The 15,828-nt window shown below is 41.3% G+C and overlaps 1 protein-coding gene across 2 annotated transcripts in view; it reads right to left on the reverse strand.

The window, feature by feature from the left end:
- Window positions 1–4,565: 4,565 nt before the first annotated feature.
- ano1a (anoctamin 1, calcium activated chloride channel a) overlaps window positions 4,566–15,828 on the reverse strand; it is a 37,987-nt gene continuing 26,724 nt past the window's right edge. For both annotated transcript variants that reach the window (XM_063188508.1, XM_063188509.1), the window contains 9 exons: window positions 15,361–15,472; window positions 14,983–15,040; window positions 14,589–14,689; window positions 13,665–13,807; window positions 12,794–12,946; window positions 11,765–11,817; window positions 10,787–10,971; window positions 9,823–9,928; window positions 4,566–6,994 (listed from right to left, as the gene is read on the reverse strand). In XM_063188508.1, the coding sequence (XP_063044578.1) occupies window positions 6,782–6,994; window positions 9,823–9,928; window positions 10,787–10,971; window positions 11,765–11,817; window positions 12,794–12,946; window positions 13,665–13,807; window positions 14,589–14,689; window positions 14,983–15,040; window positions 15,361–15,472 (1,124 nt within the window). In that variant the 3' untranslated portion in view covers window positions 4,566–6,781. The remainder of the gene's footprint in view (window positions 6,995–9,822; window positions 9,929–10,786; window positions 10,972–11,764; window positions 11,818–12,793; window positions 12,947–13,664; window positions 13,808–14,588; window positions 14,690–14,982; window positions 15,041–15,360; window positions 15,473–15,828) is intronic.

Consider the following 15,828-nt stretch of genomic DNA (forward strand, 5'->3'; position numbering starts at 1 on the left):
CAACTAAAAATCTCACACAGTGTACCTTTAAATGCAGCTTTCAACTTTTTTCCCCCTTTTTTTTCCTACTTCTATTTTTGCCTTTTTACTTTCCTTTTTTAACCTTTTTTGGGACTCTCAGAGCAGGGAAGCTTCTCGTTGTATATATACACTGTGTGCAGAATTATTAGGCAAACATGTTTTTTTTGACTATATTGTCCATTTTATGCGTATTTTCTGCCACCAACCTTTATGAACACGAAAACCTATTTGATTTAAGCATTCCAGATCATGCATATGTGTATAATAAGATGGGGGTGTGATCAAAGGAGCCCAACACCCAATATCCGGTGTGCATAATTATTAGGCAACTTTGCTTTCTCCTGGGAAAATGGGCCACAAAATAGATCTAACAAACTCTGAAAAGTCTATAAACAATTTTGAAGTCTTCCAGAGGGATGTGGCTCTCTTGAAATTGGCAAGACGTTGGTAACGTTAGCACAGAAGTATCAAATGCACCGTTGCAAAGTCATCAGTCTCACATGAAATGTCACTGCCAAAAAATTGAAGAATTTAAGGTGAAACTACAAGAAAATTATTACCCTGCAGTGCTATCATATTCCAGAATGCAAACTTACATCAGGTGTCCAGAAGAACAGGTTGTTGAGCACTCAGAGACATAGCAAAGGTAAGAAGGGATGACACCAGACAACCATTTAACAAGTTAATTAAGTCAAGACTGGGTCAAGAAATACCCTAGGACAGAGTTTTTAAAGGTATTATGGACTGGTGAAAGTGACTATTGACAGACAGGGTGGATGAGCCTCTAGCTGGATCTGTGAGGGAAAAGTTTGCAACTTTCAAGAAGACAATGGTATTTATGCAGTATTCTGCTGGCATTTGAGTAGAACTCAGGAACTCATCTGAGTGTGCACATTACCGATCTAGCCATGGGCTCATCGATCTGGTCCATTAACAGTCACTTTCACAAGTTCATAAAACCATTGACAAAATTGTCTAAAGACCTTTCTTGACCCAGTCTTGACTACCTATCTTGTTGAGTGGTCTTCAGGTTTCAACCTGTTTTACCTTGGTCATGTCTCTGAGTGCTGAATACAATGTTCTTGTGGACACACGATGTAGGTTTCAGTTCTGGGATATAACAGCACTGCAGGGTAATCATTTTGTGATAGTTTGACCTTCAATTCTTCTCAATCCGGCAGTTACTTTGTGAGCACAATGCATGTGACACTGATGACTTCGTAACGGTGCATTAGACGGATATGACCAATATCTGGGCAATTTCAAGACAGCCACATCCCTCTGGAAGACTTCAAAATTGTTTAGACTTTTCAGAGTTTGTTAGATCTCCTTTGTGGCCTATTTTCCCAGAGGAAAACAAAGTTGCCTAATAATTATGCACACTAATTTTGCCCTGATATAGGGTATTGGGCCCCTCCGATCACACTGTCTCTTATTATACCAATATGCATGACCTGGAATGCTTAAATCCAATAGGTGTTCATGTCCATAGAGGTTGGTGGCGGAAAATATGCATATAATGGACAATATGGTCAAAAAACATGTTTGCCTAATAATTCTGCACACAGTGTATATGTTTTATATATATACACATGACAATAAAATATCTTGTATCTTGTATATGATTTGATGTTGTGTGGTTTACATAAAATACAGGATGGGCCATAAGCATGGTGGACAATGAATTTAAAACGATAGCGGTCTACCTTGAATTACACAATTGACATATGGGCCTGGGACGCTACCAATTATTGTATGTATAAATTAATTAATGGATTTAAGGATACACTAATCTACCAAGTAATACGTACTAATATCAGTCCCCCACTTGAAAAAAATGGTAAAATCTTTTATCATTTTTTGTAATTTACATAATGAATATGCTTGGAAGTCAGTGCCATTTTTATAATCCAAGATACAGCCCTTGCATTGAAATATGTCAAATCATTACGTTCCACAATGTATATACTGTATTTACATATTTATTTTCTATAATAACAGGACATGTGCCACACATTCAACTTCAAAATGTAGGTACAAAGGAAAACAAACACTAACCCATGCAGCTATAACACACAACCTATCTACAGTACATATCTAAAATACCACAATACAATATAATATTTACTTTAAAAGTACATATTTAGCAAATCGTAGAAATAATGACATCAGGACATAATAGCATGGATTCTAGAGCCATGATAGGCAACTTGTCCGATTTTCTTGACATCAAAGATGAAGGCATACACAAGCTCCCTGCGGTCCTGAGAAGCTTGTCTTTCTCTTTTGTATTATTATTACAATGGCTTGAAATCTCACTGACCTACATGTACTACAAGACAAGAATAAAAAAATATGTCAGATCTTGTTTCATGTCAGGTGTCAGGTTTTAAAATAAAACCAGCCTCCGAAACAGTTACTACAGCTCAGTCTCTTATAACTGTTATAGAAAAGGCAAAAGGGAACAGGAACAGCAAGGACAAGGTAACAACATGGCTTACAGTAAGCTCTTAGGCAGCAAAATATAGGTAGGTTCTTCATAGACAAAAAAACAAGGTTCCAGTTATTGTTGGTACTCGGCAGACATTTAAGGAAACAATTCAGACAACCTCTCGAAAACTCTGAAACAACACACACACACACACACACACACACACAAACAATCAAACAATACTAACATCAGTCTCAAACAACACTAACATCTCAGAAAGCTATCCAAAGAAAAGTTGCAAAGTCGAGACATTGCATTGGAAAATATGACTGCAATCAGTTCTCTAGGTGTGCAGTACAAATGCCATTAATGCCGTTAATGTCATATCACTATGATAGTGCAGTGAAGTGTTGAATTTGTCTCACAAAGGTTTTAACATGGTGACAGCTAATAAATATGCCATATGAAATATTTATCAAAATACAGAACATTTTTTCATTTTCATTGGTCCGTATTGAAAAGGAATTCCTTCGCACACATTTGCAGTTTGGCATTTACATGTGAAGCAAAACTAAAAACATTCCTGACAAATGGGCAGTCACAGAGTTTTGAATATTTTGTATAAAAGAGGGATGTACATGACTGTTTGAACATCTAAAGCAACTGCTAGGGAGGCATACTTGTGAACAACAGAAAAACAAGCCAACATTCAATTTTCTGTTGCGTCTGTCTGCTATACCTGAGCAGTAGGCTTTAGTAGTGGTACGAAGTGTTTCAAAGATCTTGACACAACTAATACATATCACATCAACAACCATGGAAACACATGTTGTGCTTCAGAAATGTAGCACTGTGGGAATTATACAGTAAGCCCTCACTTGTCATCCAGATAGCAATTGTACTAGAGATGAACACAGAACAATGTAAACAGCTTCCATAGTCTGTTTTTGTCTTATTTTGTTTGCGTTGACTTGTGCAAATGGCTTATTCATATATCTGTAGGCCTATATTATGCAGAAAGGTGCACAGCCAAAACCACTGGGCCCTATGCAAATACAAACAAACAAACAAACAAAAATACAATTCCAGTCTCCTCTGGGTTCCCTTTAAACGTGGGGCCCTGGGGGGTATTCCAAGAACCTGTCTCAGTAGTAATTCAGGTTAAATTATCCTTGAGGTAGTGCTGAGACATCTAATAGAAGAGCGCAGAGTCCACGTTTTCATAACTAAATGACACCTGTGGACTATCTATATGCAGGTTTACCACGTTCTGTAGGTGAACTTTATCAAAAATGAAAAAAAAGGTTCGCACACTCCTTTGGATTTTTTTCTTAATAAGTTATTTTTTCTTTTTATCCATTTATTGGCAAGCATGATGATGTTTCGACCTCTCGGTCTTCCTCACAGTATCTTGGTCTGCCAAGGAGTACTTACCCCTGCCGACGCGGGGGTGCAAATGTGCAAAGATGTTCTCCATGCGTGCACCCGGAACATTCAAGATACCGCCGCCAGTCAGTCACCCCGTCGCGGCCTTAGTAGCGGCAAAGTACAGGAAGACCGAGAGGTCAAAACGTCATCATGCTTGCCAATGAATGAATAAAAAGAAAAAATAACTCAAAGAAGAAAAAAATCCAAAGGAGTGTGCAAACTTTTTTTCCACAAATAAGTATTTTTTTTTGTTCAGCACCTGGGATTGTGTACAAGTAACTCTAAACAAGTGAACTTTATCACTTAACCATGTTCTTGGAATACCCCTCTGGACTGGTAAATAATCCAAGCCCCACTCCATGGGCCCGATCTATGGCCCAGCCATGAGCACCCCAACTCGGAAGGCACCTACACCCAGAATATGGCAGCGGCAGTGCCCTGGCCAGGACCCCCTTTTTGGCAACCATACACATAATGGAGAGAAAAAAGGTACTACTTTGCCTTATCAAGTCACACCAGTAGTACATTTTGGCAGAACAAAATTCAACTTCATAATGTACTTTGTAATATAATCTTACGATGTACAGTGGCTCAAAATTACAGCGGAACTCTTATTCCCACATAAAACGGTAGTGAGAAGACCATTTTAGATACCAGACTGTAGATTCGAAGTTAAATAATTGTTCTAGGTAAGTGTTTTCCAACCTTTTTTGTCTCATGTACCCCCTAAGCCTTTTCGTTGTGCCATGAGTACCCCTTAACTCATATTTTACATCGCCTTTTCTATTCCAGTGTGACTTTGCTCCATGCATTTGTTAAAATTGCATTTTTCCAAGTACCCCCTGCAGTGTGCTCGCGTACCCCTAGTGGTACACGTACCCCTGGTCGGGAAACACTGTTCTAGGTACTACTGGTGCGACAAGCTTAGGTACAGACTAGTACTTCTATTTCTGTTTGTGTAACAACATGGCAGTGCTATGGATACCTCTCTCAGGCAGGATGGCTCATACAGTAGAGGCTTAAAGGGATCATTGTAAACGTGCAGAACACACAGACACATAGTTAGTAACCATGATATAACTAACGTACACATAGTTCTTGATATCGTATCACATTTAGCTGATGAACGTCAAGATAAATACAGTTTTGTAGCATAAAAATATTGGAATAGGGAATTCTAAATAGTATTTCTTAAGATATAAACTAAGGTTATAAATGGACATATTTGGTAATATATATTTTGGTATGTTTAAAACAACCGTAAAACATTTGAATGCAAAATCCAAATAGTAATAGGCAAATACAACAGGCAAATAGTAATATCAACATTTCAACTTGCCAATGCTTTATGGAACTGAGTTAAACAATACATTTACCTATTCAACTATTTCAGAAAGAGTGTATTAGTATTGAATTGTGCATTAGTGCCATGAATTAGCAAATACGCATAAAATATTGACTAATCAAACCACAATCTATGCAATGTATTTCTATGAACAGAATCTACAGAATCACGTTGCACAATTATGAGAGTCTATTAAGAGTGTTTTTGTTCAGTCACACTAGTCGCTGAAAAAAGAGCTCTGCTGTCCAGTTGAAACTCTCAACATTCTAACATAGAAAATAGACAGTTTATACTGTAGATCCACAGAGGAAAGTTAAAAAGTATGACTTGACAGTTACATCATATGTTAACTATTTGGCAGTTCAGAAAATAGCCTAGTTTATCCAGATAGGTTTACATTAGTTAGAAATATCTCTGAGCTGATTAGTTTTCCTTAGTTTAATTTTGTGTTATGAAACGCATTAAAAAGTTGACAAGGGTCATGAAAAGGGTCATGACAGCATTATCAGCACAAGACTTAAAATGTAAAAACAGTCCCCTCTGAAAGAGATGGTGTTGTATGAATAACTCTCACTTCGTAGGGGATAGCTGTAGGCACAAACATCTCTCTGAAGGGGGTGGTATAGGTACAGTGTTCCTATTGACAGAAATAGCAGTAGGCAAAGTGTCCCCAGTGAGTAAAATGGCGAAAGGTAAAGTGCAGAGATGCTAAGAGTTGCTAATGGCTTGACAGAACAGGTATAAATATTTCATGGCTGAGCTCAGTCAGACTCTTCAACCTTCATCCTCTTCATCCTTCCTATGCAACATGTCAACAACAACAACAAGACATGGCCACACACACAAAAGAAGCACACCGGTTCTATCTTAAGAGCGTTGAGCTGAAATTCTACCTAGAGAATGCTGACTATTTCAGAGTAGGAATAATTTCACTACTTAAACGAGCTAAGTTAGAAGTAATTGATAACTTTTAGTAGTAATTGGTGGAATATCACCACAGCCACTTTTCGGGACCTCCCTGAATGTGTCCTTGTGCTGTGGCCATGTGTCTTAAATTGTGCTCAATGTTAATTTCAGCTGTATAAAAAAGGAAAGTCGAAGACATCCTACACAATTTTGTTTCTACGAATGCATCCTATATAAAAAAACAATTATCAGTTTTCATGTATCTAAAATCAAGCTCTAAATGTATGTAGTGACTTCAACATTAAAAAATAGTAATGTACGATGTGCTATATTACACGATTTGATCAGGTTTTTGCCTTTTAAGTAACAGATCTATGACAATGACTTTGTTTGCCCTATGCTCAACGGGAAAATGGCTTTCTGTATGTTCATCCAGTGACACTACTTCAAACAAGATGCTCAAATCGGTCCATTCACCAATCCTCCATTCACACCAACCATTCTTAATATAGTAAGCACCTGCTACACCTACTACTGCCCGTATTCCTGTAACAGTTCATCCATTTCAGAGCGTGGGCGTGGGAGACGTGTTGTAGTCTACTGTACAGCATTGTAACAGTAGCAGCAGCAGCAGCAGCCGTAGCCAGGTGCTAACAGTTGCTGTGCGAGTGGGAGTTGAGACGTGAGCGTGGGAGCGACGGGCTCTGCTCGTTGTTGTGGGCCAGGCGGATCTTCTTGCCGCGCTCCTCCTTCATGAAGAGCTCCACGATCAGCGCCTTCTCCTTCTGCAGCTGCTGGCTGATGTCCTTGGGGATGTCTGGGATCAGCCAGTCGATGAAGTCGCTCATCAGCATCACCGCGTTCTGTTGACGACAACGTGTGGTTATTCTACTGTGGTCAGTGCCAGTGTCATTGTGTTGGAATGTGTGTGTGTGTGTGTGTGTGTGTGTGTGTGTGTGTGTGTGTGTGTGTGTGTGTGTGTGTGTGTGTGTGTGTGTGTGTTTTCGCAATGAGGTACAGAGCTACTAATCAGCTATTGAGTGGGGACTGAGGGAGAGAGAGAGAGAAGATTGTTTGTACGAAATGACCAAGAAGTGGAGTCAAAAATGTTATCTTCATAACATTGAATAGATAATTAAAAATTGTTCAAAAGAGCCAAAGAGCTCTTTGAAAGGAACAAGCCACTATGATCGCATCCCGTCAAAGAGCCATAAATCCCATGCCTACAGCAGAGAGAGGAATAGCAGTGTCAGGTGGGGGGAGATGGGGACAGGGGTCAGGGGACAGGAAGGGGAAATGGGCAGAGGCGGACCAAGGTACGATCATGGGGCAGGGGGACAGGGGAGAGATGGGGACAGGGGGCAGGAAGGGGAAGAGCAGAGGTGGACGAACGGACAACAAGGGGAAAGGGATAAGAGCAATGGGCAGAGGACGAATGGGAGATGGGGGAGGAGGGGTTAGGAGAGGGAGGGGGGAGAGCAAACGGCAGGGGGACGAGGGGTAGAAGGGACCGGGGCATGTGTGTAGGGCCATGAGGGTCAGGCGGAAGAGAGAGTGAGGAGGAGGAAGAGGAGGAGGAGGAGGGGGAGAGGAAGGGAGTGGGGATGAGGGGGTGAGGGAGAGGGGGATGTATCCAGAGGCTGGAGAGATAAAGGGGGATGTATCCAGGGGCGGGGGAGGTAGAGGGGGTAGGAGGGAGAGAAGGGGAGAGATAGAGAGGGGGAGGAGCGGGTACAGAGTTAAGTATCCTTACAGCCTGGTGGAGCTGGCGGATGCAGCCACAGCATAAATGTACAGTGCACTGCCATTTTGGATTCATAAAGTGAACATGCAATAATACATGCAACAAGACATGCTAGCAAGCAGGTGTTTAACCTGTAACTTTTGGAGATATCTCCTTTCTCCAAGGGGGCTATTATTTCTCATTGAAATTAAAAGTATCATTAAGTCTAGTGCAAAATTATCAAAATAAAGTTCTGTTGATTGGTTAATGAATATAACCTCATATAGAAATGTTAAAGGATTGTATAAGCATCTCCTCTTGGCAAATGGGCATTTCCTCCTCGATTCGCTAAATGCCAAACTAATCCAATCTAAGGGTGTTTTTCTGGGTCAGTGCATTCAATTTCATCTGATCCTCTGCTCCTGGGGGAAATGTAGGCCACTCCGACAAAATACAATCAGTGAGTTAACTGCTACAGTTGCTCATTCTTAATCATTTACAATGATACATTTCTCCAAACATTTGGACAGTCATTCAGGGTTATTTCCGCACCAGTACATCATGGCACACAAAGGAGGCATCTACAACTAAGTTTGGACAGATAGACGGAACACAATGCTGCTAAATTACAGTACGAAGAACACTACATTTAGTACACTTAATTGACAAAGAACACTGGGTTTGACTTCAGTGTCAATCAGTGGTAACTAGTTGCTGAAGTGAGATGACATTGAGCACTAGGTGGCGCTAGCCTGGCCAAGTCATACATAGATGATCTGGCCAATGAAGGAGCTTAACACAAATCTCTCTCTCTCTCTCTCTCTCTCTCTCTCTCTCTCTCTCTCTCTCTCTCTCTCTCTCTCTCTCTCTCTCTCTCCCTCCCTCCCGCCTGCTCTGACACAGGTTAATGCACAAACGGATTAAAGTGTAGGACCTATGAGGGATTATACATGCATTAAATTGTGCTCCTGCCTCAGATGCACATAGTATGTAGATCAGACATGGGCAAACTCAGGCCCGGGGGCCACATGTGGCTCATAGAGCCATTTCATCTGGCCTGCAGTGTCTTGACGGGGCAAGTTTAAAATCCAAAGTACCATACTCACATCTAGCATTCTTAAAACAGCTAGGGGGCTTGCTCTTGCAGGTGTGAGATTAATCAAGGTCACATAGAAATATTACAAAGTGCACGAGTGAAATAGCCAACAACAAGTTATACCATTACAGAATTTCTTATTATTTGCACAGGCATGTTGCCTACGACATCTGGCCCCACGGTCAATATTCTATACACAGTGCCCAAATAATTTCCCAACCCTGGTGTAGATGGATGTGTGACAACGTAAGGACAGGAGAGATACAAACAGAAATACAGACAGATACATGAAAAACGAAGAACCTGGTCATGTCAGAAACCAATAGAAATAGAGCGTTTTGCGTCTTAAATACGACTTAAATAACATACATGTGCCATTCATCCTCTATTCTCACTTTCACCACTAGGGTGTGCCCTGCATCCCCACTAAACTAGCCATACAGTAGTTCATATACTCATCCAGAGTTCTGACCTGATATTATTTAGATACATCTAGTCTACCTGGAAGCAATATGTGGATATGTGCCCACCTCAAAGGCATTTCAGTAATGGACAATGGTGCTGGACAACAATGGTGCATGAGGGCTCAGGGCAGAAATTGAACCGAAATGTATCGGTTTCTCTGTGTTGTGGGTTTACTTTTGTTTATTGGCTTATTTGACAGGGGGCATGTATAGGAGAGTTTCAATACCAGAGTTAGTAAGTTAGTAAACTAATTTACATCTGTGGTCCTCAATATGGCATAATGCACTTATTATTGTGGGTATAATTGCTTTGTGTATGCTGTGAATCAGATGTAATTGAAGACTGCAATTGATAAACCAATATAAAAAGAAGAACAAAAAAACATGGTAAAGAATAGGGCCACTCACCTGGAATATAATAACAAATCCGAGTCGTGCCGCAAGTATGGCCCAGAATTCTCTGGAGAGATCATAGGGCGTGTCTGACCACGGGGGGTCTCTGTAGTCCTTATACCTAAATATGAACAAAATGTGCATTTAGACAACAGCATACCGTTGCTGTCCAGCAGAAACTTCATAACTCCACCTTTCAGTGACAATTCATTATTTATATACACTTTTGTTTAAAGATATACTGTATATCAGCACTATTGGTCAGTTTCTGCGAGTACATGCCTTTTATACATTATTTAAAGCCAACATGATGCAATGTTTATTTATTTAGAAAATAGTGGATTCATATAAATAATTCAATCATAAAAAGTGGTGATGCCTAGGGCACAGTACGCCAGTTCAAGCCTCCCTTGGACAAACACTAACAACCAGTTTCTCAAGTGAGTCCTAACCATTCAATAAACAGTGTTAACAATCTTAAACAATGATAGCCAAGACAAACCGGACTACTTCTCACTGTCTAGACTAGCCCCAGGGATGACCTAAGTACTCAGCATGGGCCTACATTTAGAAGTTTCTTACTTTGGTGCACAACGTGACAGACGTTTCGACACGCCTGTGTCTTCCTCATTTATCAGTGCTTTTCCTGTGTTCTGATTCCTATGTTTTATTTGTGCTGTGTTAATCTTACGTGTGCCTACCACGGTCGTGGCATACCTTATGCTGGACTATTACTTTGATTGTATAGTGTTTTGGGACCATGTTCATGGCGATACTACACTAATGAACTGAACTTGAGTTGAATTGAGAGGCAAGAGAGCTAGTCACACTATTTTTGTAGAATCCTTGCACACCTCCTTTGGCCAGGTGCGATGGAGGAGAACCCCTGGGTCACCAACGTTACAGACAAAAAGGGACGAAGGGCGTAATGGTGCAAATGTCAGGAGCATTCTCGTCTCTAACATAGCTAGTCACTCACCTGCAAAGCTCGACCTTGTAGCCCAGGTGCATCGGCTCCAGAGGTTCAGTTGAGGACTGGAAGTCTGAGACGTTGAAGTAGGAGAGGGTGTGGTTGATGAAGCCGTGCAGGGTACCGTCTGGGCTGTAGGTGTACTGGTACACCAGCCGCGGGATGAAGTCAGATGTGAAGGCAATCACGAATGCCTGGAGATGAAATGGTATATAAATTAAATGTTGTATAATGTTGTGTGTATTCAATATCTAGAGTAGTAGAGTAGAGTAGAGTATCGTTTATTGATCCCAGGGGGAAATTAAGGTGTCAAGTAGCATACACACATAAATAAAGACATTGCCCACAAGACATAACACACATAATTACACATAAAATAATCATATATAGCTTACTGTTGCATACATTTTGCCAAGGCATCTCTCTCTCTCTCTCTCTCTCACACACACACACACACACACACACACACACACACACACACACACACACACACACACACACACACACACACACACACACACACACACACACACACACACACACACACACACACACACACACACACACACACACCAAAATATAAAGTGTAAAGTGTCCACAGTGTTAACATGTGCCAAGTGGCACATAGAAGCCAAGACAAAGTGGCCATAAAGTGTCCAGGAGTGTCCATCTCCATCTATGTATGTATGCTACTGGACACCTTAATTTCCCTCAGGATTAATACATGATACTCTACTCTACTCTACTCTACTATGATATGGAGGAGAACCGAACGGCGGCACAAACATATTTAAGACATCAGATTCACCGTCATATCCTACCATACATCTTAAACCTTACGGTATGTCAACGCATGCTAAAATTAAACCAGAGACGTTTAAAAAAGGAACCTAGAATATCTGTGATTACAGATGTAAATAAGCAAATGTTTCATTGAATTAAATATATTGAAATTAAAAAGATAAGTGAACTGAAATGCGGACTCACATTGACAATGACGGCAACTTTGCTGAGACCCCTCAGGAGGTTGTACCAAATACCTAAAACATACGAAGAAATAATGTGACCATACTTTCCCAAGTATTCACATCAGTCTGGATCATTGAGAATATTTCCTTTAGAACAGTGCATTCATATTGTAGCCCCTTACCAGACACCGCCCCTCCACTGGGACGCTGTAATAGTCACTGGAAAAAACCTACCGTACCATAGTACTATACCACTATGACAGTGCACAGGGCCTTTAGTAATACATTACGACTTGGTTATTGCAATTCTGGTAACAGCTTAGTTATAACAGGAGTAGTGTATCCCAAAATACTAGGTATTAATACTAGGTGAAATCGAACTTGTGGCTAAGGTGACGCATTTGTGGCAACAGAATATCTTGTTTGAATCCACCACCTATCAGTATTGCTAATAAGGTACATTACTGTAAGGTAGTCCACTGCCCCACCCTGCGCACCTGGAACCATTATTATGGTTACCTCCTGCTCATGTGATGTGTAAATGTAGAGTTAATTGTGTACTGAGGTGGGGTGTTTAATCTAATAACAGTTCTGTTGTTTTGAGATAAATTGATATTGTCGGTATCCATGTGACAGTTGGGATGTGTAAGATCTCTGTCATTTAGAGCAATGAACCAAGTTATTGAAGGCGTACAGTATAGTTGGCAACATGTACACCCTGTTACACCCTATTACTTTATTGGCAGGTCATTACGTTACTGATCTTACACTAAAAAAGCTTTGATAATGTAATAATGATGCCAATAATGTAATAACCTGCCAGCAACGTAATAATTTAGAGTTGTTTTGGGTTGTAAGAGACCTCCTCTATATCAATGGAAAGAGTAGAAGTCCACACACTGTAGCTCCACTTTGAACGTTTATTCAGGTCATGCAAGGCTTCGACCCTACAGGCTCTTCTTCATCAGGTGCAACATGTCAAATGAATCTAAATCAAACCATGACTACACAGGAAGAAGGCGTGCCTGCTTTCATTTGTCAATCTTACCAATATCCTTGGCCCTTGATGGGAGAGGTCTCCTCAACTCTGTGACAAACTTTTTGGCGTCCAGTCGGATCTCAATGATGTTGTTGAGCAGAGCGAAGAGTGGAGCCAGGGGGAAGGAGGCCACAAACAACGTCACCATGCCAAACTGGATGACTGCGGAAGACAACAAGACAACACTGAGTCCACAGCTCCACCCACATACAGAGCTAGGACATTATTAGAACAAATCAGGAGAGCACTGTAGCGTAAGTGATTAGAGCTTCCAGCAATCACACTACACAGACAAAGTAGCTAATGCATTTTAATTTGCTGCACAATGTTTGTCTTCGAATTTGTACTGTTTCCACAAAAACAAAAACAAAGCTGCCTGGGGGATTAAAAAGGCAGATGCTGTGTGCATTTAGGCTGAAAATGACTTTCTAAAATGTTAGTAGGCTACAAAAATACTCAAATGTTATTTGTTGTGCTCCCACAGCATCTTCAGTCTGCTAGTTCCGGTTAGGCTGCCCACAGCACACAATGAAATAGCATTTATGCCTCAACCGTGCAAGGGGGCAGCCACAAATGGCGCTCCAAGGGAGCAGTGCACTAAGACGGTACCATGCTCAGGGTACCTTAGTCATGGAGGAGGATGGAGAGAGCACTGGTTAATTACCCCCCCACTCCTGGATCAGGAGTTGCACCGGCCCTAATACCCGGACGCCCTAACTGCTTACCCATGACTGCCTGTACTGTAGGTACATGACTGGGGGCAGACTTCAGTCCTCATTATATTGTGTGTTGGGAGGGGGGGCCCTTTCAGATGACTTTGTCCTTGGCCCGACGACAGCTGTCAGCAGCCCTGAGTACACAATACATCATATTAACTTACTCATCTCCATGTACTCTGGGTTGAGGCCAACGAAGGGTCCGAGGAAGTGATCTTTCTCGTGCTGCTGCCATGTTTTCTTCAGCTCCTCCTCCTCCTGTGTGGCCAGTTTGGTCTTCCTCCGCCGCATCATCTTCTTCAGTTTACTGAACAGAACATTTATTGACACTCATTAAAGGGTAACATATCTGATAGTTGTAATAGAATGAGTTGGTGATATATATCAAACTAGAAATGCACTCCGAGAGTGCAGACCTCTGCCAAGGAAGTTTGCTAGAAACATTTAACTATGTTCCACCCGATTTTTTGTTTTAAGTCTTTCTGCCTTCTTTTATGTGGAGTTAGAAAATGGAATGTCAGCATTCACCCTGTTCCGCAACTCAATTTCCAGTCACTAGGGGCTTCTAGATTTGTACACTAGCAATGGTGAAGAATCTTTTAAAAAAAAGTCCTGGTTCCAGTTTGTGATCTGGATCACCACCAGAATTGAATCACTTGTTCCTTTGGTCATGTCCAACAACTCCACAAAGTCTCGTCCAAATCCGTTCATAAGTTTTTTCAGTTATCCTGCTGACAGACAGACAGACAGACAGACAGACAGACAGACAGACAGACAGACAGACAGACAAACCAATGCGACCAAAAACATAACCTCCTTGGCGAAGGTAAAAATAACAATGCATGAAACTAACCCAATTACTTGATTACAGGTGAAATGGCATACAGGTACCAGCATGCTGTGTGTGGTGTGTGTGTGTGTGTGTGTGTGTGTGTGTGTGTGTGTGTGTGTGTGCGTGCGTGCGTGCGTGCGTGCGTGCGTGCGTGCGTGCGTGCGTGCACGTGCGTATTAGTGCATGTGCTTATGCATGCATCATTTGTGTTTGTGTGTATCCCTGGTTACATATTTCAGGAATGGAAATTGCTTACGGAATGCCGATCTCAAACAGGTTGTTCTGAATGAGCTGCTTGCCGAGCATGGTGATGCAGAGCTGGATGCACAACTCCATCAGGCAGCCGGCATGGGCACACTGTGACATCACACCAGACACACAGGAAATGAGATGGAAATTAGGTATGTCCTCATATGTTGCATGTGGTTATTATCAGAACTCGGTCTCTGGGCATTTCACATCTTATTTTCCCATAGAACAACGATATATTGAAACAGAGTTCCAATCTTCATTGAAATCACAATAAATCCTTTCCCACCCAAATTTGATGTATGGCCTTTGCACAGCAGCATAAAAATAAAAATATGCAACCGTCTGTGCGCAATATGATTTTCTGTCATTTCACATATCACAGAGCTGTGAATAGTTACCTCCTCCATGCGGTAATTTCCCACCACATACAGGTACTTGCCAGGGCGCCCAACAAGCCTGTAGAATAAAAATGTGAGAGCTTTTAAGTGGCAGGACCAGTGCATCTATATGCAGCGCACACACACATAGCAGCATGATGCTGTAGACGCTCAGGCACATCACAGCCATTCCTTTATTGTGTTCTTCCCGGAAAGCATATTTACAATCAATTGTGATTTTACTGCTCAGTCATGCAATATGTAATTAAAGCATACAAAACACAAAAGTAACTGTGTGGCTGTGCATAACTAACACGACTCATACCTACTTTTAGCTTAATATACCGAAGGCTGGTTGTAGAATCAATATTTACAGCAATGTCAGGACACAGTTCTTACCTTCCCCTGAAGAAGGCCAGGTAGACTATTGGTGTGAAGGCATTCACAAACTTTAAAACAAACGTCTTGAAGATGAGCCTCCCCTCAAAGCTCTTGTCCGTCTTTGGAACCTCTGCAAAAAAGGTGAAACAGAGTTGAGTCACAGAGGAGAGTGAATCAATGTTGAGCTGTCATTGTACACAAACATGCCATGTCATGACGCACTACTAGCACCCCTTAGTTTCAGGCCAGAAGCCCTAACTGGTTGGTTGCCACCAATTATCAAGCATTTTTTTATATGAACAGAATGCAAAGAGAGGCCATATTTAAACCCCACCTACAGTGACAGTGAAACAGTCATGACACCCACATGTGTGTCATAATCTCCTTATTTAGCACAGTGAGCCAGTGGGTACACAGTAAAATGGCCAGGAAATCAGTTTTAAACATCGGTTTTCAATAGCCTAAACGTCTTAACGCTTTGAAACA

This window comes from Engraulis encrasicolus, chromosome 22 (assembly GCF_034702125.1).
Source record: "Engraulis encrasicolus isolate BLACKSEA-1 chromosome 22, IST_EnEncr_1.0, whole genome shotgun sequence".
Taxonomy (NCBI): Eukaryota; Metazoa; Chordata; class Actinopteri; order Clupeiformes; family Engraulidae; genus Engraulis; species Engraulis encrasicolus.